This window comes from Uloborus diversus, chromosome 4 (genome assembly GCF_026930045.1).
Source record: "Uloborus diversus isolate 005 chromosome 4, Udiv.v.3.1, whole genome shotgun sequence".
Lineage (NCBI taxonomy): Eukaryota > Metazoa > Arthropoda > Arachnida > Araneae > Uloboridae > Uloborus > Uloborus diversus.
In genome coordinates this window covers 122806306-122829402 of record NC_072734.1, presented here as the reverse complement: position 1 = coordinate 122829402, position 23097 = coordinate 122806306, and the positions used below count along the sequence as shown (strand labels likewise).

The window sequence follows — 23097 nt, the reverse complement described above, 5'->3', positions numbered from 1 at the left end:
GTTATTATACTCGATTGCAAGCTTTCTTGGCTATGGAGAAATGAGCTGCGGCCAAGTGAAGGAAATAGTTCCTTGCGCTTTGCCAGATAATCGGGGGGAAATTACGCACTTTGCTTTAGTTATCGGATTAGTTAGTTAAACCGACGCAAAAGGGACATTTTTTTGTCATAATTTCTGTGAATCGTTAAATATTTTCTATTTTAAGAGCGGTGCAGCGCGGATCCATATATTCATTTGCAACTGAACGAACCAGCCAATCAGAGCTCACAAACAGTTGGCGATCTCCGGATATTCTGCGTTTGGCGCGATTTTGCTCAAGTGCTCCACTCTCGTTGAAGTATGCCAAAGCGGATTAATTCGCCAAGCAGGCAACTGCGAGTGCGGTGTCTTATCGGAGATCCTCCTTACAAACCTACAGGCGGTCTTTTCACTCAGTGTTTTTCCTCCGCGCTTAATGACGTCACTGACAAGTTAACTTGCAAGCTAGTATAGTATTCTTGTAATTAGTCATTGCTCAATTCTGGGCAACAAGTAAAATTCAAATTTAACGGAAAGAAAAATACTGGGTAAATGTAATTTGTATAGTGTTAACTGAGAGAAGGGTGAAAACAACTAAATTAAAAAATTTCTAATCTAGTACGTAATTAATGCAAATTTCAAAAGCAAGTTCTTGGCCCCCACATGGGAGAGGCCACGGGGGCCCTAGCTATGGAGCCCAGAGTGAGATTAAAACTTAGTAAAAATACATAGATTTCTAAGTTTGGCAAAACTAGAAGAGGGCTTGAGGCAAAATTTGGTAAGGGACCCCCTAATAAACATGGGCTCCATGGGCAAGTTTTTCAGGTGTAGAAATCAAAAACTTAAACATGAATATCATAACATGATAGATAGTTTTATGAACATTTGGAGACTTATCTACTGTGACAACAGTCAAACTTGAATTTGATACGAAAAATATGAGGCAATAACAAGATAAAGTGGTTAAATTGTGAGGAATCAAAGTTTTGAAGTACAAATATGAACATACATAATGTTATATTACAGAAGCTTTAAGAGATATAGACCTGCCCCAAAGCGTTAACTGTTAAAGAAACATTTCAGAAGAAAAAAAACATTTGAAAATATGTTTTATGTACATAAAAGAATTCAATTTTTAACATTGGTTCAAAATAAAGAAAAATACAAGAAACAGAGATTGTACATAAGCAACTTTTGCAAGAAATTAAAGTTAATACAGCTACTGAAACATTAACTCATGCAAAAAAGGAAAAATAATATGGAAATTCAATCTTCAACATAATTGACCTGGCACATCAAGTGCCTTTCTTTTCATTTCGGCGAGACAATTTTTGAGGCCTGTACTAAATGTAGATTAGTGCAGGCATCTCCGGATCATCCTTTGCATTGTGCGGGACTGGACAGAGAGGACATTTACTCCAGTCCTCTCCTGGTATATGATTTTTTGAAGACTCTTGGGCTCATGGACCTGGTCTAGCCTGCAGCTAGACAGGAGGAATAAGTCATCATCATCATATAATTGACCAAAAAGGCTATGTTTGATTGTAAGCAGAATAAAGAATGCTCGTCTACAGAAACATTTTCAGCATAATTATTTTACTTCTGTTTGTTTGCTTGTTTATACTATCTCAAGTTCCATTTAAATGAAAGCACAAGTCGAAGGTTCAAAAATTTATTGTGTAATCAGTGTAACCTGTGATAGATGATTTTTTCCTAGCTTTTTTTTAAACTCAAATAAGTTTTCGCAATTTTATTTTTTCTTTTCATTATGTAAAATTATTTTCAGTTACAAAATGCAAAAGTTATTAAGCCAAAAAAAAAATCCCCTCTTAATAAGTGATATGAAATGCTTTGAGAAGCCTTAACAAACTAGATTTGCGTTAATTATTCATTTGAGCAATCAAGACAACAACTCATTTAGATGTATTTACAAAAGAAGATAGATCTAACTGATAATTTAAACATATTATGTACTCAGACAATAAAAAAGTAAAGAAATTGTCTAAAATATTTATTAGCATTTTCAGATTGGGTAACTCTTAAGGAATTTTATGTAGCGCTAGTATGCTTTTTTATAATACTAGTTAATACCCAACTGTTGGCTATAATATATTCATGTTAAACTAAATCTGTGCTAGTACGGCTATCATTCAGGTGATGTTTACATAAAGGACCCTACCATTTCTCTTGCAGAGGCTAAAATGTAGGGAGTTGTGGGGAAAATAAGAGCTATTATATTAGAGAGAAAAACTTCTTTGGATACAGTTAATATAGTAGTAAAACATGGAAATTTCCTATTACAACAGTTGTATTAGTACCATAGATAAAAAATTAATTCATGTACTGTACACAGGAGACAAAGTGCATCAAGCAAATTACCTTTTCCTTTTCTTCATTGGAGTGATCAGACTGAACATCATCAGCATCACTCTTTTTGGAATTCAACTGCAATGCAATAGCTTTCTTTGTACTGCCTATGGGCCTACCCACTTTTCTTGGTGGAAAGGGTCTCATTGGTCTAGTCCGAGGTCTGCCCCGACGTGGAAGAAAGGGTGAAACATGATGCCACAATCCAAAATTAGGCAGTTTTGCGCCCCTTGTGACGATGCTTGAACTTGGAGTGATCTTTAATTTCTTAGTAGGAATGCTGTCTAATTTTTCTTTGGAATCCTCACTTTTGCTCGGTTCCGGTTTTGCAGATTCATCGGTTTCACTCGAATCCACAGATTTGGGTTTCTTTTCAGGTTGAGATTCCCCAGACAACATATTTAAATGAGTCCAGTGTTTCCGCTTCTTTTTTCTGCCAGGACCTCTCTTTACCACCTCCCCGTTGCTCAGAGAGCTTACTGAAGATGATAGAGGTGGCCTACCAGGTTTTTTATGTTTCTTAACAAAGTTATAACCTATGAATTTAAACCAAGTTTTAATTTAAACATTAAACAGAAAAAATAAGAGATCAGTTTTGTTAATTATTATCTATGCACATGTCAGAAAACATTTGTGATAAGAGAAATAAATACAAAATTTTTTCAAAGCTTTAGGGATTCTTAGTTATCTGTTTATATTATTAAAAATATGTGCATGTGCCAATCTTTAAAGCTATGTCTACCCAGGGCTTGATTACCAAACATGCCAACTAGGTCATGGTCTAAGCCCCCCAAATGACTTAATCGTTTAGGTTCCAATATTTTATATGAGAAAAAGAAATAAAATTGAGGTTTTTTTTATTTATTTCACTTTTCTTCATCTTACTAAAAGTGTAGGGTGTTGTCCGCACCCCGACAAATATTTTGAGCAAGTGCTTGAGCACCACCGACCACCATAGCTCTGAAGTCACCACTGCTGATTCATCACAATTTTTTGTGTTTATAAGGTAAGAGGCAGCGGGCCCAAAAAACGTGTCTGCCCTAGGCCCCTCAGCTTCTTAATCAGGCCTTGTGTCCACCTAATTGCCAACCTGTCCAGTGTCCAAGAGGTATCGCTGGATTCAGTATGGTGTGAGAGTAGAATAGGGGTACCTTAGCAGTTGGAGACTTGTTTACTTTTTACCATGTGGAGAAAGTAGAAAAACATCACTTATGTCACTTTCATATTTGCTTCTCATGCTTTAACTAGAATGGAACTCGATAGAAAATTTCCAACTTGGTATATTTATAGGATGCATTAATTTAGATTAATGGAGCTTTAATGTTATTTAAATGAAGTAAACTAAAGTCCCAAAAATCCCATTACAGTTTTTAAATTTTGATAATTTATTTTTGACTTTTACTTCTATATTTCTCATTCAGTGAACTTCTTTTTTTAACACAGAACTATAGTTGGGGAAAATTGAACCTGGCAGCTTTGCAGTGTTGTGATTAGGATCTGTGTAGCCTCCACAATGCTGCTAGGTTAGGTTTGCCCCAACTACAATGTTCCGCACAACTAAAAAGGTTGGGAACTGCTGACTTAGGGCATCATTTGATTGCATTCTTTGGGGCTGAAAGATATTCCTGTCAAAAGCTTTCTGAAATTTGCTTTGCATCATCAATACATTCCTTTTCATAAAAATCACTGTTTAGGAGTTATTACAATAGACCCCAAGTTGTAGAGTTGGATCTATCTTGAACCAACCTTTGTTCAAGTTAAAAGTCATAAAAATATATAAAGCGAACACATTTAATAAAACAATTAAAAGCTTTAATTTATAGATTTTTTTCTTCTATCAATTTTATAGAATTGATTTTTTTTTTTGCATACGAGGAACATTTTCTTTAAATAAACCTTTACAAGTTTTCAAGGTTTTTCATGATCTAGCAAAGTAATGCCACATATAAAATCAGCGGCATAGCGAGAAATTTTTCATGGAGGGTTAGAGATGTAAAATTTCCGGAAATTTTGAAGTGGTGGAAAAAAAAACGTTTTTTTTCGGGAAGATTTGCAAAAAAGTGGAAATTTTGATTTTTTTATGAATAAAATTAGGGTTTCTTAATAGCTCTGTGTTTCTTGGAACATATAAAGAGTTATGCATTAAAAAATATATGCTATCCACACATCTTCTTCTTCTGCTTGACAGAAATACACATAAAGGTAGGATTAATTAGAAAAAAAAAACCTTTTTGTTTTATAACTGAGAGCTTTCATGGTTCAACACCAGAAATAAATCCAGTCGTCATTCAACCATTAATATTGGTTAATGTGTATCATAAAAATAAATTAATCATAAAAATTACATTTTATATTTTAGATTGCCTTTGAAACTTGAACTATTAATTGAAATGTTCGACTTTCAAACATATTTTTTTTTTTAAGAAAAAAAATACAATGTTACTGTCTGAAAATAAAAGCTATTGAGTTTTGAGTTTTTCCAACCCAGTCTAAGCCCAAATCAAAACTAAATTGGTTTTTCTTAAGCTGAACCAAAACATCAACTGGAGTTTCAGTTTATTCATATGGCCGTGCTAAGCACAGTAGTAAAAGTAGTCATACCAGCACTTTTCAACGAAACAGAGTTATTAGAACCAAGTTGTTCTCTGTTTCGTATTTTACATAATAAATATAATGTTTTAGAGTCATTTGATCAAGAACTTAAAAAAAGAAAAAAAAAGAAATCTGAATCAAATATATGGAAGAGCCAAACTTTAAAACACAATATCTCAGCTTGGGCCCAACTTCAAATTCCACTTTTTTTGCTTAGCATGGCAGTATACAGGGTGCAGCAAAAAAAATATCGGACGAAAATTGTATCATCGATTGGAAGAAAGGTAATTTCATTTCAATAAGTGCCTAATTTACTTCTGTCTCTCACTTTATTAGAAAATAGTTTACAATATATTTCCTAGTTTATGTATTGTTTTTTGGTTTTCTTACAATTTTAAATAAAATACTTGCTATTTTAAGTTGTTTAACCAAGTAGAAGGACAGTTCGTTTGCTTGTTGTGCGCCGACAAACAGTATTTGAAACGGTATGTCGTTTCGAGTGGCTTGGAAATGATCGTCGATGTCCGGAAAGTTGACAAAATGAACAATGAACATTTGAGTTAATCGTTAGGTCATCCAAAAGTGAGTACAATGACATCCTTGGGTTTCCATGAGAGCAGTCATTTGTAAGATGGGAATTTGTGACCGATAAGTGCGACTAAGGGAAAAAACAGCTCAAACAGAAGTTTTATGACTTCCAAAAAGTTCAGGCATTTGTATGACTCCAAAGATCCCAAAAACGTTTGAGACGGGCGGCAAGGCCACGCCGAAAGAGATAGTATTCAACCAGCTCATATCCCCCAGAACAATAAGAATTGGTCTGTAGCCAAGCACCTTAAAAAATCACCAAAATCCGAAGTCAGGCTTAGTCTGTGATGGAATCAGCACAAGCGAAAAAAAAAATCTCTAGTTTTTTGTGGATGAGGGCCGTAAAATGAATCAAAAAGTGAACCAGAAGGACATTTTAGAAGTTATTGTACTTTTGTGGGCCTAAGAGCACTTCAGCAATGTAAACTGGACATTTTCATTGAACTCCACACCTATTGATATGGGCAAAAAGAAAAGAGTGGTACATGGAGCATTTTTTTTTTTTTTTGACATATTATCTTTTGACTTGATGCTCTACTCGCTAGACCTCAATCCCATTTATTACACTGTATGACATATTTAGGAGTCTAAAGTCTACCCTAAACTACACGTAAGTTTGAACTCTTTAAACGAATTGCTTTATAGGGAATAGGATTGATTAAAGAACTTGTGGCCCTTGAATGAAAAGTTCAATAAGCAGTTGCATCTCTGTATTACTGCAAAAGGCTGCTGGTTTGAAACCTATTAAATTTATTGATTGCTAAAGGTCTACTCATGTTATTATTTTTTTGTGTTTTGTTAATTTATTCATTTTGAATCAAGTTTCATGGAAAATTGCTTGCCCGGGTTTTTTTTTTTTTTTTTTGCCGCACCCTGTACATTTGATTCGCACGGTCAGCAGAAACATAGTTTTGTGGTTGATGTTATGCTTGTTTGTTTCATGAAGAAGGAAAATAAATTCTCCACTAAGGTTATTGGTTTAAGCTTTTTTGCATAAAGTATTATTAAACGTTTTTTGATATATATGCAAATTATATTATCATACGAAAACTTGCATTAGGTTAGACAGTATTTTAACATAAAACGAGGGAGGGGGGAATTGCATCAGAATTTAAGTGGGAAATTTTCTAATCACTTTTTGCTGAAAATTTCAATTAAAACCCTGAAAAGTTGAAAAAATTCATTTTTTTTTTTTAAATTTTTCCGAAGTGAAAATTTACTTCCTCGGAAAAAAAACGTTTTTTTTCCCGTTTTTTTGGAAATTTTTCGGATTTTTTTTCGACTGTTTTCATCTCTATGGAGGGTACATGAAATTTTTCGAAATTAAAGGCCGAAAAGCTAATTAAAGGCCCGTTCATACATATAGTTTTTAGCTTTGGGAGGGAGGGGTATGACCACCCATCCCACCCCTTGACTACGCCATTGTATAAAACTGCATATCCCAGTTCATTTAAAGTACTAAGAATCATTATAAGCTTATCAACAAATAAAAGAGGTAAAAAAAAAAACAACACATACCAAATTTTGTTTTTGTCTGAGTATGACATTTACTTGGACAAACTTCTCCGACATGAACAGGCCCAAATAAATGTGGACAACATTCCAGTTTAAGACAAATATTTTTACAGAATTCCTCGACTTGTTCACTATTTCTCACTACTTCTATGGTAGCTCTGTATGACTTGCCTTTATATCTAAAGTAAACATAAGTAATATATATAAATATAAATTACTTTAGTTTTCACCATACTTTAACAGGATATTGAATTTAAAAGGAGCAATTTATCAAGTTAAACAAAAATTACATAATATAAAATTCGAATTAAAAGTTTTGAAATAGTTTTGGAATTCCAAAAAGTAGACTTTTTGCACAAGTTTGAAACATGAATGAAATATTTTAAAAGATTTTAGGTGATCATTATTTATTAACAATATAAATGCAAAAAAAAAATCTTACTTTGCTTTAATCACCTGTTGATGCATTCCGGAAGATGGTTTCCCATGAACTTGCAATATTTGCAAAACACGACTAGATTTGTATGCAATATTTACAACACGACTGATTACATCAAACATGACTAAATTAACAGGCCCCGGTCCAATAGCTTGTGGTAATTCCGCCAATCTACTTTTACTGAGCAAAGGTCCAGTGAAGCAACGGTGATTGAAATATATTTTAGGACACCAGGATTTACACTGTTGCTCTAAAATGAAAATGTGAAACAGCTAAATATAAGGAATAATATCTAGGTATATTAAACATAATGCAGATAAGCATGAGAATTATGAGTAACATGGCATAAATAATTATGCAATGAACATTTAAATAATACTAATATGAATAGGTAAAAATTAGCAATGAAATGCATGCATATATTTTGTAGTTGTTGAGAACACCACACTTTGCTACTTGAGTTAAGAAATCTATATAAGAAAAGAAATGATATAAAAGTAAAGAAAGAGATACTTCTGTGGAGTGCAAAAGCAATGCAGAGACAAGACATTAGGACATAGAATTTGCAATTACAGGGTGTCAGGTACTCAACACACTAAAAGTTCCACCATGTGCATTTGGAGTACAAGGATCGTTAAGTCTGAAAGTAGGATTCATTTAGGGGGATCAGGAGAAATAAATTGATTATTTTTTGATGTAATATGCATTCAGTTCCCCTTGCCTGGAAAAATTTGAAATTAAGAGGCGTTTGAAAGTCTTGTGATTGGCTTCTTAGCTGTTACTATGGTTTCAGAAGACTGGAAAAAATTTCACCCCCCATCCGATTCATATTTAAATTGTGTAGCAAGAAATGACTTCTGGCCCCATCCCCCAATGTTTTCCAGTTATCCATATTTTATCATGTGCGTTAGGGGTAGTGATATTTGCGTACTAGGAGCAATTTTATCAAATGCAGCTTGATGATTTTGTGTTTTCCAGGAGGAGGTTCTGTTTCATTTGAAAAAAATTAAAGCAACTAAAGCTCTGGGACCAGATAATATTAATCCAAAAATTTTAGTTGAATGTGCAGAGGAATTAGTGGATGTTATTTTGAATATTTTCAATGCTTCTCACAACTCAGGGTCAGTGCCAGAGGAATGGAAACTGGCTAACATAACGCCGCTCTTCAAGAAAGAGTCTAAAGTAATGCTGGGAATTATAGACCTGTAAGTCTGACTTCAGTGGTTTGTAAGATTTTTGAAGCTTTGATCAAAATTAAGATTGTGAATTTCTTAGAGACTAATAGTCTGTTGACTAGTTTGCAGAATGGGTTCAAGGTAAATCGTGTGTTGATTGCATTTTTACCAAAAGGTTACCTTGGCTTTAGATAACAAAAAGTGTGTGGATGTTGTTTACATTGATTTTCAAAAAGCTTTTGATAAGGTGATGCATATTGTTCTTCTCAGCAAACTAGCTGATATGGGAATAGGAGGAAAAACTTTACTTTGGGTTAGAAGTTGGCTGACTGGAAGCGATAAGGCTTGGAAGGAAGGAAAAAAGCGATAAGGCTTGTACAATAAGGCTAAATTACAAAAGATGACAGAAATATGGAAAAAAAGAAAAGAAAAAAATTTGCAGATACTGCCTTTTAACTTTCCATGGCAGTATGAAAACAAAGAGTTGTTGTGAGGGGAATCATTCTAAATGGAGTGATGTTTTAAGCAGGGTTCCTCAGGGTTCAGTTTTAGGGCCTTTCTTGTTTATCATTTTTATGAATGACATCAATGAAAATATTTCTGGAAGCATGAATTGTTTTGCTGATAATGTAAAAGTTATGAGGATTGTAGAAAATGAAGAACAAGTAAAACAGCTTCAAGAGGATTTAGATCATATTACTAAGTGGGTGGATATGTGGGGTATGGCAGTTAATGTAGGGAAATGTAAAGTGCTACACTTAGGTCATGGAAATAAGTGTATGAGATATCGTTTACAGGGTTCAGTCATTAGTCAGGCAGAAAATGTTATTGATATGGGTATCTTAATAAATCAGGACTTCAAAGTTTAGTCAACAGTGTAGCATTGCATGTAACAAAGCCAACAGAGTGCTTGGGTTTATTTGCTTCATTTTCAGCAGAAACCAAAAAAGCAATAAGGCTTGTACAATAAGATTAAATTACAAAAGATGACAGAAATATGGAAAAAAAGAAAAGAAAAAAATTTGTAGATACTGCCTTTTAACTTTCCATGGCAGTATGATTCTCAAACTTTTTTTAGAAAAAAAAAGGAGGGAGATAAAAGAAAGTGAATAATACCTGATTGAGTCGAAACTTGGACATCAGTAACTTTTAGCCTAAAAGAGAAACAAAATACTTTTACGGACTTTAAGAGTTAACCTTGAAATATTAAATAACATATACAATCTAGTGATGGGCAAAACAATTCTTTTTAGTGAGTGACTCGCTCACTCAAAAGAATTGATTTTTTTTAGTGAGTGACTCGCTCACTCAAAAGAATTGATTCTTTTCAGCAGTTCAGCGACTCACTTCCAAAAAAGGGGGGGGGGGGGTAATTATAAGAATATAAATAAAATGTATTCTTGAGCATCAATGGATCCTTGTGCCAAATTTGCAAAGATCTGAAATAAACTGGATTTGTATAAAGAAAATCTTCAAGGGGTTAAACTCCCAAAAAAAGAGAAACCCCCTCTGTGAATTCCTGAGCATCAAAGGGCCTCAGTGCCAAATGAGGTAAAATTCCGACATAAGCAGTGGATTTGCATGAAGAAAAATCCCAAGGTGTGGAGACCCCCTAAGGAGCAAAATTCCCCTTTCATAAATTTTTGAACATCAAAGGACCTCTGTGTAAAATTTTCCAAAGATCTGGTGTAAGCAGTAGATTTGTATAAAGGAAAGTCGACCTCCCCCCCCCCCCCAAATTAATGAAAACATTCCTATCTAAATTCTAGAGCATCAAAAAACCCCTGTGCCAAGTTTGGCAAAGATCTGACATAAACTGTCAATTTAAATAGCAAAAACAAAATGGGGCATGACTCCCATAAAGGGGAGAGGGCTAGAAAACCTACCTTCATGAATTCATTCTTCAAAAGACCTTTAAGCCAAGTTGACAGAGATCCGACGTAAACGGTATTTGTTTCAGGAAAATCCCCATGAAGATGGGATTAAGTCCCCCATGAGGGTGAAGATTCCCTTATATGAATCAATGTGCATCAAAGGATCTCTGTACCAAATACGGAAAGATTCGACGTAAGTCGTGGATTTTTTTATTTAAGAGTGTCCCTAGGGATTGGGCCCCCTAGTGGGACAAAACACCCCTTATGTGAATTATAGAGCATCAAAGGACCTCTGTGTCAAATTTGGCAAAGATATGACATAAGAAGTGGCTTTGAGTAAGGGAAACCATCGCGCGAGGGGGGGTCAACCCCCTAAATCGGCATAAACATCTCATGTGAACTCTAGAGCATCAAATGACCCCTGCGCCAAATCACCAAATGAGTGAATTGGCTAACTTGGTGATTGATTAAGTATGTAATTCAGTAAAAGACGTGATTCACAAAAAAGAATCGACCCTCAAAAAGAATCGACTCCCGAAAAGAATTGACCCTCAAAAAGAATCGACCCTCAAAAAAAAAATCGACCCTCAAAAAAAATTGACCCTCAAAAAGAATCGACCCTCAAAAAGAATCATCTCCCAAAAAGAATCTGGAAGAATCCTTACTTTGGGAACAGACCTGCAACAAATCCTCAAATGCAAATCTTTTGGCGAATCGCCAAGTAAGTGAATTGGATAACTCACTACCCAATTGATTCGCCAAAGGACTGGCTGTTCATTTTTTGCGAACTGTGATTGATTAACTCAGTTGAAAGATTAGATTCTTTTACGCAATTCGTGAACTGAGCGCCCATCTCTAATACAATCCAGTTTGAAAATGCCACATTTAACAAAAAAAAAGACAGAAAAAAAGAAAAACAAAATTTGTTTTTGTTTAAAAGGCATAAAATTTAAAGCTACATAAAACTTGAGTAAATCACGAAACACCTTATAAATTATTTTAAACTACTTAAAATATGACACAATATCCAAAAACAATCAGAAATATGATTATTCATGTAGGAGATTTATGTTCAAAAATAAATAATGGTATTAGCACCATTTATAATATCTTTATACTGGAACAGCTAGGTAAAAAAATCGCAAATTTTACTCATTTGACCTTAAAATCAAAGTGCTAGAACTATTGTTCATGAACTCATCCCACGAAAATACAAATCTAGACATCTGTTATTATTAATGTCCAATTGTGATTGAGGACAATTAAAAAATCAATCACAAAAACACCATAAAATATTTACATTTAAAAAATGTTTTACTGTGACAATTTAATTTTTCCAAAAACCAGAAAAAAAGAATGCTGGCAATGAATGATATATATAATAAGAGTTACTTCCCTGGGTTATACTTTGATTCATAATTTCTCATACATTATTTTTATCAGCAGTTTGGGTACACTGTATATGAACTTATTGACAAATATTTTAAGAAGAAAAGCAACAAATCAAGCATTTAAATAAGATTTTGGTGATCACAACAAGTTAGAAGAATACTTACTTCATATTAGTTTCCTCTGCCCTATTCACAGCAATATCTTCCACAATTTTTGATTTATGAATCGAAGGAGTGAGTAAAGGATAACCATTAGTGTCACACCAACCAACAGGATAGATGTCAAGTGAGTTTAAGCTGGTGATGAAACTAGAACTGTTACTATCATCACTGTCAAAGTGCAACCACATGAGCGGAGCAACAATTTTTGTAATAGTTGCAACTTTTATCTGAAATAATAAGGCACTGTTCATTGAAATTTTAAATAAAAAAGAAAGCAAAATGTTTTTATGTCAAAAATCAGTTTAAAAGAAAGCAATAAAGCTGGATAATACAATTTGTTTTCAAAGAGATATATTATAAAATTCGGCAGAAATAAGAAAGTTTCGAGTTTTAGAAAAGTGGTCCCCAGCCTTTTCATGTCACGACCCCTTTTTGGTCAACTAAACGACCTGCCAATATATATGTCTATAATAATTATAAAACAAGTGAAGAATATTGAAAAGACCAAACCAAACCCACAGATGCGCATTACAGCAAAACTAATAAGTCAAGAAAATCTAAAATATACAGGCAAAATAACAGGTTTTAAAACATTTTTTAGGAATAACAAGGAGAAAAAGGAAAAACAAAAGCAGCAATTAGTAGAAAAAAGTGGAAAGGTTGAATGCAGAACTCATCAGTCATGGAGGATTCAATAAATATGGTCAAAAAACTAAAAAATTAAACTAAAAACTAAAAAGAGAGTATTTAAAGCTCCAGTATATGCATTACAGAATAACATTGGGCAAAATCACCACATGCTTAACTATACTGCCGTGTGCAGGTAAAGGGCAGTAACTGAAAATTTTTCATTTTTCACTTTTTTGCATTTTTGTCATCTATTGTACTTTATCTTTATTGTACAAGCTCGCTTATTTGGTTTCCGCAGAAAAAAGACCCGAAAAAGACATCTAATTCCAAGATGTCCCAATGGTTAGTACTGAATCCGACACATATTTCTTCAAATATCTCGTAAACTCATTTCTGCAGATACTGCCGTTTACCTGCACACGGCAGTATACACGATAGTAGTTTTTCAAGTAATTACTTTTCTCAGCCGAATTCTGATCCATATTTCCATGACAATATAACCTAAACTCTGATTCTGTTAGAATTCTGAAACAGTTTAGTTGCTCCATTAAAACCAGAAAAGAAAACATTTATTTTAATATAAAAAATTGCTGGATCATATACATTAGTTCTAAATGTTTTTTTTGGGGGGGAGGGGGGCGGGGGTGCATGTCATAATTACCATAGTACAGTGATCTCTCGCTCATACGCAACCTCTGTTATACGCGTTTTTCACTTATGCGCGTTTTTCTCAGGACCGCGGCCAGCGATATAGGAAAACAATGTTAACTCTTGTTCATTTATACGCGAAACCTAAAATGCACTTTTCACTTATGCGCGATAAATTTTTTTCAATTTTAGTTAAATCGTTTAATTCACGCTTTGCTTATCGGAGGATTTGTACCCTTCTTGTTCTTTCTCTTGAAATACATTCACACGACGTTATTCCATTGTTCGGATTCTTCAAAGAACATGTGTGTGTGTGTGTGTGTTTTTTTTTTTTTTTTTTGCACAAGTGTGCAATAGGGGGGTGGAATTAGTCTTGTGATTGACTTCGAGAGGGGAGAACAGGTTACATACAAAAAGGTTGATGTCACTAAAAATCGTACTCAAGCGGTACGCGTTGACATAGCCTATCAAAAATCTTTTGCATTTTCGTAGACTACAGCACTGATCACACGACATTTTTTTAAGTTTTGGGGAATTCGCTTACATACTGTACAGTGCATAAAAAATGACAAAATGTACAACTTCAAATTTGGCTTTTTTATTAAATCACAATGTATAAATGGAAGTTATGTGCGAATTTATTCATTAGTATTAGTAGTATACTATTAGTATTACTATAACTGATGTTAACTTATTGCATTTAAGCTAGTTTTTGGGTTTTTCACTTATATGCGAATTTCACTTGTGTGCGAAAATTTCGTTGTCCCGTTTGGTCGTGTATAAGTGAGAGATCACTGTACTTCATAAAAATTCATGAATGAAACATCATTTAAATGTTTTTTTTTTACAGTATCAGAGAAAAATAACCAAGCAAATCACATTTTGGCTTTTATTCAAAAATTTGCCATAAAAATGGATTTTTAATTCCCTGCTGTTGATATCAAATAACAAATCAAAGTGATTTTCTAGGCTCCCACATGAATCTGATCTCAGCAATGAGAAACCCTATACAGAAGAAGGAATCATTGTCTAATAAGTTTATTCTCATGGTAAGCACCTGTGATACTGAAATAAAAAGGAAAACCAAGTGTTAAGACAATATGAAGGATGGAACAGAAAGAAACTGGTAAAATATAGCTAAAAAGAACTCTGGATGCTCATGAGTAAGAAGTAGACCCCAATCAAGAGAGAAAAACCAGGTGGGAAAGGATCTTAAGGAAACTGGAAAATGTAGGCAACAGATAGAAGAGAAAAGTTTAAAATCTTAAAAGAGAAAGGGTTCTCTTTAAGACAGCTATTGATGATGATAATAATTACAAAAAGAAAAGTTCCTGATGTTGAAATTCACAAGGCTAACTAAAGAGCCTAAAACTCAAGACTAAAAGGATTTTGAAACAAAATTTAGGTCATTGAAAAGGAAAGGAACAAAGTTTTCCTTCTAAACTAAGGAATAAAAGGCAAATTATAACAAACAGATTTTTTTTCTTTTGAAAGGGAATTTCATTCACAAAATGTAAACCAGCGTAACTTTCAAAACCTTTCTTAACCAAAATTATGACCAAGAAGTTTTTTATAAATATTGAGCAATACAAATATTTTTTTTATGAAAATGTATAATAATACTTAAATTTTAACAAAAACAATCAATACAGCAAAAGAGAAAATTTAAGTGAATAGCAATTTTAAACCACATTTCCCTCTTAAAATTGTTTCTAACATATTTATTTTTGATATTTCTAAAAGCTCTGAGCTAATATACTATTCAGGAATTAGTAAATAATCCATACATGTAAAATTTTATTTTTATTGTTTAAAATAACTGGTGCTTTAATTCACTTCATTTTCAAGAGGACATATTAAGCAATTTTTAATTATCCATCAATTCTGTAAATATAAGTAAAAAAAAGCCTAAACTCACATAATTAATGGTTAATGAAAATTTGAAAACGAACAAACTTACATTTTCAGGATGAAGAGGATCAGCAGCTTCTAACTTCATGCTTGTTTCAAACTCATCATTTTCAAAGCTCTAATGAAATACATGAATACCAATCAAATTAAACTAAAAAATAACATTTAAGTTCACTACTTTAACTCTAACTTAAGAAAAAAGAATACTTCTGAAAATAATTCTTCAGGCGCAGCAAAAGCTTTGCAACGCTTAAGATAATCATTCCATGAGAAAGCATCAGTGTAACCTGTAAAAGAAGAAAGCCTTTGAAAATGAAAGATAGCACAGACAAGAGAAAAAAAAGAGCATTTTATCACAAACAGTGGCGCAGCTAGAAAAATGTTCTGGGGGAGGGGGGAGGGGTTCAAAATAAAAAAATATTGTTCTTGTTCTTGATCATTTGTAATGCAAAAACATTAGTCAATATGCTTAATTAAATAGTTTCTGTGCCTTAGTAATTAATCATGTGTATCCCCTAGGTTTCCTTGAAAAGGATTTATGCAGCGCTGAGTAACCATAACTCCCTTTGCCCTTTAGTAAGACTATTTTAGTCTTCTTATACCAGTACAAGAGCTCATCACAAAATATTACTTGTTATGTTTAAGAATTGGGAAGTAATTTGTAACTGCTCCATGATATAAAAGCAATAAAGTGTTTTCTTAAAACCTATTCCACTCAGGAAAAATTTAAGCACTGGTTTTCTCTCGTTGATTTGTAGGGGGGGGGGGATAATACCTAGGATTTCTGGGAGGGTTTTCAACACCAAAACCACTCCCCTAGGGTGTGATCCAGTTTTAGGGCTAAAATGGGAGGTCCGGGGCAAGTTTTTCAACATACAAGTTCAAAAAATAGTTTTAGGCTATATTTGGTTGCTGGGGGGGAGGGGGTCATGACCCTGCTTTGGATCTCACAGAGAATTTATTTCCTTGCTCTTTCCATAAAATGAATAATCATGTATACTTTCCATCTTCATTTCAAAATTTTTTTTAAAAAACCTTTGTTACTTTGAAATGTTTGCATAAAAGTAAGTTTGAATTGACATTTATTCATTTGAAAACATCGCAGTAGAACCAGTTTGAGAAACATCTGCATGTACATGAAATACACCGCCAACTCAGTCATTCCAGCCAAGGGCAGCAGTTTCGTGCTTATTAGCACTCATCAGCCCGGCATGGGAAGTGACTGAGCTGGAGGTAGATAACCTCTTAAGGAAGCCAAGAGCAGGAGCTTAAGGAGAATCTCCATGTAGTTTGTCTTTCCTCTTTCCATGTAAGTATTGAATGATGCAATGGGCAAGAAAAGCAGAGAGGCGTGCCAGGTTTCAACAGAAGGTATATTCTTTGCACTTTTCTTCTGTTTTGGAACAAATGCACACTTTGACAGCAGGGGGTCTGCTTTCGAAGCAGAGACATTTAATTTTACTTTTCCTGATTTTTTCATTATTTACTTTACTTATTTATGCCTTTGTGCATATTTAAGTCATTGTTTTTCCAATTATTCTAATATTTTTTACATTTTTCATTGAACAATTTATGTATACAAACTGAATTTTGGTGAGAATAACTTGTTGAGTTTTCCAAAAACCTGATGATTAAAAAACATATCTCAAGTATTTTTCCCTTCACAGGACATTGCTCAATACCAAGTCCAAAAATGGTCAATCCAAACGAATGTTATTATTACTGCTTTTTTAATATCTTTTTATAAATTTTAATTAAAAATAAATGCCAGTTTAACCCTTCAAGCGGCCGTGACGTAAAATTCCTTCACCCAGCGATGTATTGAAGAGCGGCCGTGTCGAAAAATTTTGCCATGAATATTCTTCCATAGAATTTTACGCCGCAGCCGTTCTCGAAGCAGAATATTCAAGGCCAAATTTTTCGACATGGCCGCTCTTACATACATCCCTGGGTGAAGGAATTTTACGTCACGGCCGCTTGAAGGGTTAAGTTTTGTTTTCAATGTCGAGTTTACCATCAATATAGTTATAAACAACACATCATTTTGCTGCAATGAAAAATGACACGACCAGTGGCATAGGTGATCCCTGGGTCTGAACTCTTCCTTGTTGAACTTCTCTTTGTCAAACTCAAAATTTAATTCCTACAATGAAAATTAAAATTATTTTTCTGTTTTTAAAAGATTTTTTTGTTACTTAATCAACTTAAAGGAGCTACGGCAGTCTAGTGCAGACATGGGGAACCTTTTTGCCTCTGGAGGTAATTTCAATGTTGTTTTCTTAAAATGGTGGACACCCTCCATGATGGAGTTTCTCACATTGCCACTGCACATGACAGAGAAGATAGTCACATTGGTCTTACCATGAGGAACCTTTAAGCAAAGTTCATGTTTTTCTGCCCATCCAACAGGAAATATGAGTTGACTATTTGAATTGCAACAAAGCAAAGCTGTTTTATCTCTTTTTGAACCACAATCATCTATAGACACTAAAAAGTAATAATCACTCAAAACAGTAGAAATGGTAGCAGGACACAAATTCGTGTAAGTAATTGGGTCAACAGCTTCAAGCTTCATTCCCTCTTTGAAATAATGCTTTTCTAATGGAATCTTGGGCTGAAAAATATGAAATATATATATGTAATAATACGAAATTACAAAAGTTATTCAAACGAACTTCTTATGTTTTAAATAATAGAAAAGTTTTAGTACAATGAGGCACCACACACATATATGTTTCTCGTTCTCATTTATATACTTCTATCATTTATACTTTTTTTTTAATGGTCACGGCAGACTTCAATAGATATATCAATATTGGCGATGTGGAATCCCCTGAAATTCAAGTGCAAATTAAAGCTATATTATAAGCATACTTAATTTTATTTTTAATCTTAATTACATCCTTGAATTTAACTTAAATAATTATAAATAACATAGAGAGTTTTCTACTCATATGCAAGGAGCCACACTCTCAAGATTTTTTAAATATTTTTTATTGCGCTTGTTGGGAGATAATAAAAAAGTGCGATAGTATATTCAGAAATGCAATATAACCGAGGTCATTAAAAACAGCTATCCCTCTAACCTTCAAGTAGCCAATTATGTGCATCTAAAATTAATCTAGCATAGTTTTATACTAAGTTGAATTTCTGAGGAAAATTAATAAAAGAACATTGTGTCAGCAAATGCTTAGAGACAACAAATAAAACATCTAAATAATTCAGTAGGTTTTTGGTCAAATAAGAATTTAAATACTCCAGTCTAGCTGGGCGCAGAGCCTGTTGCTGGTCGTCACTTTTGTATTTGTATAATTAATTTTTGAAATGTAGCAAACTCAAAATGGGCATGGGCGGATTTATGGGGGGGCAGAGGGGGGCAATGCCCCCCCCAGTTTTGGGAGGACTTCATGTAGTAACAACACATCTTCCAAAAATTCACATTTTTTTTTTCTTTTTTGAATAGTTCAGAAGGGCATGAGTGGATTTATAGGGGGGGCATAGGGGGCAATGCCCCCAGTTTTGGGAGGACTTTATGTAGTAACAACACATCTTCCAAAAAATAAAAATAATTTTTTTTTTCTTTTTTGAATAGTTCAGAAGGGCATGGGTGGATTTATAGGGGGGCATAGGGGGGCAATGCCCCCAGTTTTGGGAGGACTTTATGTAGTAACAACACATCTTCCAAAATCTTAAAACAAAAAAATCATGACTTTTTCTTTTTTGAATTGTTCAATGAAAATGAAGAGAAAAGCAAATGGCCTTTTCTGATGGGAGAAAAGAAAAGGAAAAAACAACGAACATTAAATACAAATAATACAGCTGTCACTGGGGTGCTGAAAATGTGTCTAAATTCACGATTTTGGACTGAAAAACATTTGGGCAAGTATATGAATGAAAATATAGGCTAAACGAGCTATACATTATGCTGCAACACTTATAATAATTGACGATTATTTTAACAAATTAGAACCCCCCTAAAGCAAAGGGGAAAAACTCCCCCATCCCCATTCGCGCTAACAGAAAGTTCTACTCGTTATGATTTGTGTCCACATTTCAAATATTTATTTGTGCATAGTATTTATGTTCTTAGTATATTAATTGGCCTTTTGAGAAATTCAAAAAAACATAAGTTTTTTTTCCTTCTCTCTCTCTCTCTCTTTTTTAAGAGAGAGAGAGATTAAATACTATTGCAAACTGAATAAATTTCAGTTATCTGAGTATTCTGATTAAATGAATCTTTTAACTTAGAGGGAGAGTACAATTTTACTTACTTGATAAATACTGTTTAAAAAGTAAGGTAAGTCATAATCATCTAAGTCTAAGTGAGTCAGTCCTTGTCATTATTTAAATCTAAATAATTGAGTCATCAAAAGTTTTGGAAAAATTTGCTGAAAGTTTATAAAAGTCTATTAAAACCTAACAAAGATTGGTAAAATCGTAAAAATCCTTTAACCGTAAAAACTGACGAATTTTCGTAAAAATTACAAAAAATTTACAGGTAAGAGTGCATTACAAACAGGGTCGAATTTGCCTACGAGATAAACAAGCTGTTGCTTATGGCCCCTGCTTTGAAGTGGGTCCCTAACTCCCAAAAAAAAAAAAGAATCATGATTCGTTCCTTAAAAAATGGAAATTGCTTGAAAAAACTAATTTCTTTTTTAAGTGCTTTTTAAAATTTCTAACAAATGGTAGAGGGGGAGGAATGCCAACATATGTCAAATTCAGCTCCTTGCCACATCCTGTATTAAAAATGTAAAAATAATGGTTCTCACGTTTGTAATATATTATTTGAAGTTGAGTTTTTTGACTCACATGTTTCATATCTTGCTATTTAATCAATTCTGAATGCAGTAGTTTGGAAATTGCATATTGTCTATCTGTTTAGCACGGAAAAAAAATACACACTACTTCTATTTCTTTTCGTTTTCTGTCCCACTTGCAACTGAAGAAAAGTTATTATGAGAAATCTATGGTTTCTTTTTTCTTTTAAAGTTAAAATAGTTATTTCTCCCAAAGTAAGAACAGGACTGTAAAAATTTACAATCAAGTACTAAAATACCAGAGACTGGAAAGTACAAATGAAGGGCGTTAAATAATTTTATTTATTCCAGAGTCCTTGAAAACAATTAGATAAGTCTTTGAAAATTCTAAGCAAAGTAGGCTCCAATTACTTCTACTGCATATTGTTAATCTGTTTAGCCGGGAAAAAAAATGATACACTATCTCTATTCCTTTTCGTTTTCTGCACCACTTATAATTAAAAAAAGGTTGTTGCAATGAGAAATCTAGTTTATTTTTTCTTTCAAACTTAAAATGGCTGTTTCTTACAAAGTTTGAACAATACTGTACAACTGTATAATCTAGTTATAAATTTCTATGTCTATCCAATTAACCTTTATAAGGCTTCAATATGCAGAATTTTATATCCATTTTACAAAATTTTCTCCGGGGGAGAAACCCCCGGCCCCCTAAAATTGGAGATATTCTATTTCCCACTTAAAAGGGAGCCCTGCGTCACTCTCTTGATACCAGCTCCCTCTCTTAAGGTCAATTCAAAAAGTAAAGCATGGACTTATGCATCACAGGAAACAGACAAAAACTTAGGAGCAAGGGGGGGGGGGGGGGGCAACAAAAATGTTGCTAAAAAAATTAAAAATCCTGCCCCCCCAGGAACTCAGTCCTAAATCCGCCTATGAAAATGGGATATATTTCTGTTTCACTATTGGCTGAAAAGGGAAGAAAGTAATATTCCTAGGAAGTACAATGATTTTACTACTTAAGAGATCTTATTTAAAGCTAAGTTTTATTTTATTTATTTTTTCAGGAGACAGACAAATAAAAGTCCGATGTATCTGAATGTGCGATACAACGAGGCGCGATATAATGAGGAATTACTATACTTAAAAAATAATCTACTTTACCCGGAGAACATGAGATGGAAAAGGAAAACTTTTTGCATCTTTGAGAGATTGTTCTAGCACCGATCTTAACTCTTCTTCAGTATGATTATTTTTCAAACCTGAAAAATCAAAGCTTCCATTTAAAATGAAACCTAAATATACAAAGCTAAGCAGAAACCATCAAATCTGAAATATAACTTTAGTGTAAGGTTTTTTTGAAAATGTATTTCCACAATAATAATCTACAGCCAGGGTTACTTAAAAACTTTTGGCAGATTCTTTCTTACTGTTTTCCTCTTGTTCATTTTTAAATGTTTCTGCAATTCTGCAATTGAAGAAGTATTAGTTTAGCACTAAAAAGGTATAAAAATTACACCACAAAGAAACTCAATCAGGTTTTTTTATGCATGCTATGAAAGTCAATAATTTTATAACGGATCATTTAAAATTAGAACTTTAGTGGAATGCTAACAGATCTGTTATTTATTTAGTGACATAAACATACCCTAAAAATTTTTAGATAACTTTCAAAAACAGCTTTTTACAATTACATGCATGGAAACAGAAAATTTTGGGACAAAATCAAATCATGCATTTTCAATACTGCCATGGTGTAAATAATAGATAACGAATTTATACAAGTACAATACTTCTAAGCACATTCAAAGAGAGGGGGACGGAGGGAAAAAAATCTCCACAGTTGCTTAATATAATTGAACAGATTATATGTGTTTGATGATATGTGTTTTCACATATATTATGGCATTAACTTTATACCACTAAAATACATCTATGACAAGGAACATAATTAATATGAATGTTTCATGTGAAAGTAGAATAATTTTAATAAAAATTTTTATTTGAAACAAACCTCAATAAAATGAATTTTCTACTTTGAAACTACTAATAAGAAAATCATTCAGTTTTGAAAGCATGAACTGATGGCACATAATTGTTTTCTTAATACTCTTATATATTTTCAATTCAAGATCAGTAAACATTCAGTGAATCAATGACTACACAAACATGGTATTCTAAAGATTCCAAATTATGTAATGTATCAAAGAATAATAATAATATAGTACAGCACCATTTATAAGTTTTAATCATTTATATATTTGGTTAAATGATACAAGGAAAATCCAATCAATATTAAAGTTAAATAACATCGTTTACACTTTTTCCTGAAATTTCAAATTTCACTGACACTTTGTTGTTCTCCAAGTCAAGGAGAGAGAAAATGCATAATTTACCCTCAGATTCTAAACTGCCACTTGACCAATCTTAGGAATTGTATACAATCTTGACTCACACCTCACCAGCTAAACAAAAGCAGTACGCTTAAACAAAAGGGGAAAAAAACTCACTTGTACCATAAAATTGTTTTCTTGTAATACCTGGAACAAAGCAGGGGTAAGCTCCTTTCCCGTCTGCGTACCCAAGTCTTTGAATTCTATCATTCACAAGCATTTACGGTGACTTCACATGAAAGAAAAGCTCTGTTGTTGAAGGAAATAATGTTCATTTAAAACAAGTGGATGAAAACCAACAGTTAAAAAGAGTAGATCTTGCCAGTGCTGCATCTAGGGGGAGCAAGCCCTTGGCCTAGAAAGTAACTTTTTGGGGGGGGGGGGGGGTAAACTAACAATATATCTGTGTGGTTTTTCCGTTGGATTTTGGTATAAAAACATGAAGGAAGATGGGTAAGGGGCTGCAGCTTCAAGATTCGCCTTGGATCATAAACATCGAAGATCTGGCACTGGATTCGCCAAACAATTAGGTTTACTATATTTGCAGCTAACTAAAATTGGCAGCGTAATGCTGTGATTAGGATTTATGTAGCCGTTACAATGCTGCCAAGTTAGGTTTGCCCCAATAGTAACTTCA

The 23097-nt window shown here is 33.5% G+C and overlaps 1 protein-coding gene across 1 annotated transcript in view; it reads right to left on the bottom strand.

Moving 5' to 3' along the window:
• The window catches only part of LOC129220282 (scm-like with four MBT domains protein 1), a 46899-nt gene that overhangs the window by 9892 nt on the left and 13910 nt on the right, over nucleotides 1-23097 (bottom strand). The window contains exons 8-16 of the mRNA XM_054854670.1: nucleotides 21232-21329; nucleotides 17672-17924; nucleotides 15518-15597; nucleotides 15360-15428; nucleotides 12125-12348; nucleotides 9811-9848; nucleotides 7523-7769; nucleotides 7084-7259; nucleotides 2398-2921 (exon numbers count right to left, since the gene is read on the bottom strand). Of these exons, the coding sequence (XP_054710645.1) occupies nucleotides 2398-2921; nucleotides 7084-7259; nucleotides 7523-7769; nucleotides 9811-9848; nucleotides 12125-12348; nucleotides 15360-15428; nucleotides 15518-15597; nucleotides 17672-17924; nucleotides 21232-21329 (1709 nt within the window). The remainder of the gene's footprint in view (nucleotides 1-2397; nucleotides 2922-7083; nucleotides 7260-7522; nucleotides 7770-9810; nucleotides 9849-12124; nucleotides 12349-15359; nucleotides 15429-15517; nucleotides 15598-17671; nucleotides 17925-21231; nucleotides 21330-23097) is intronic.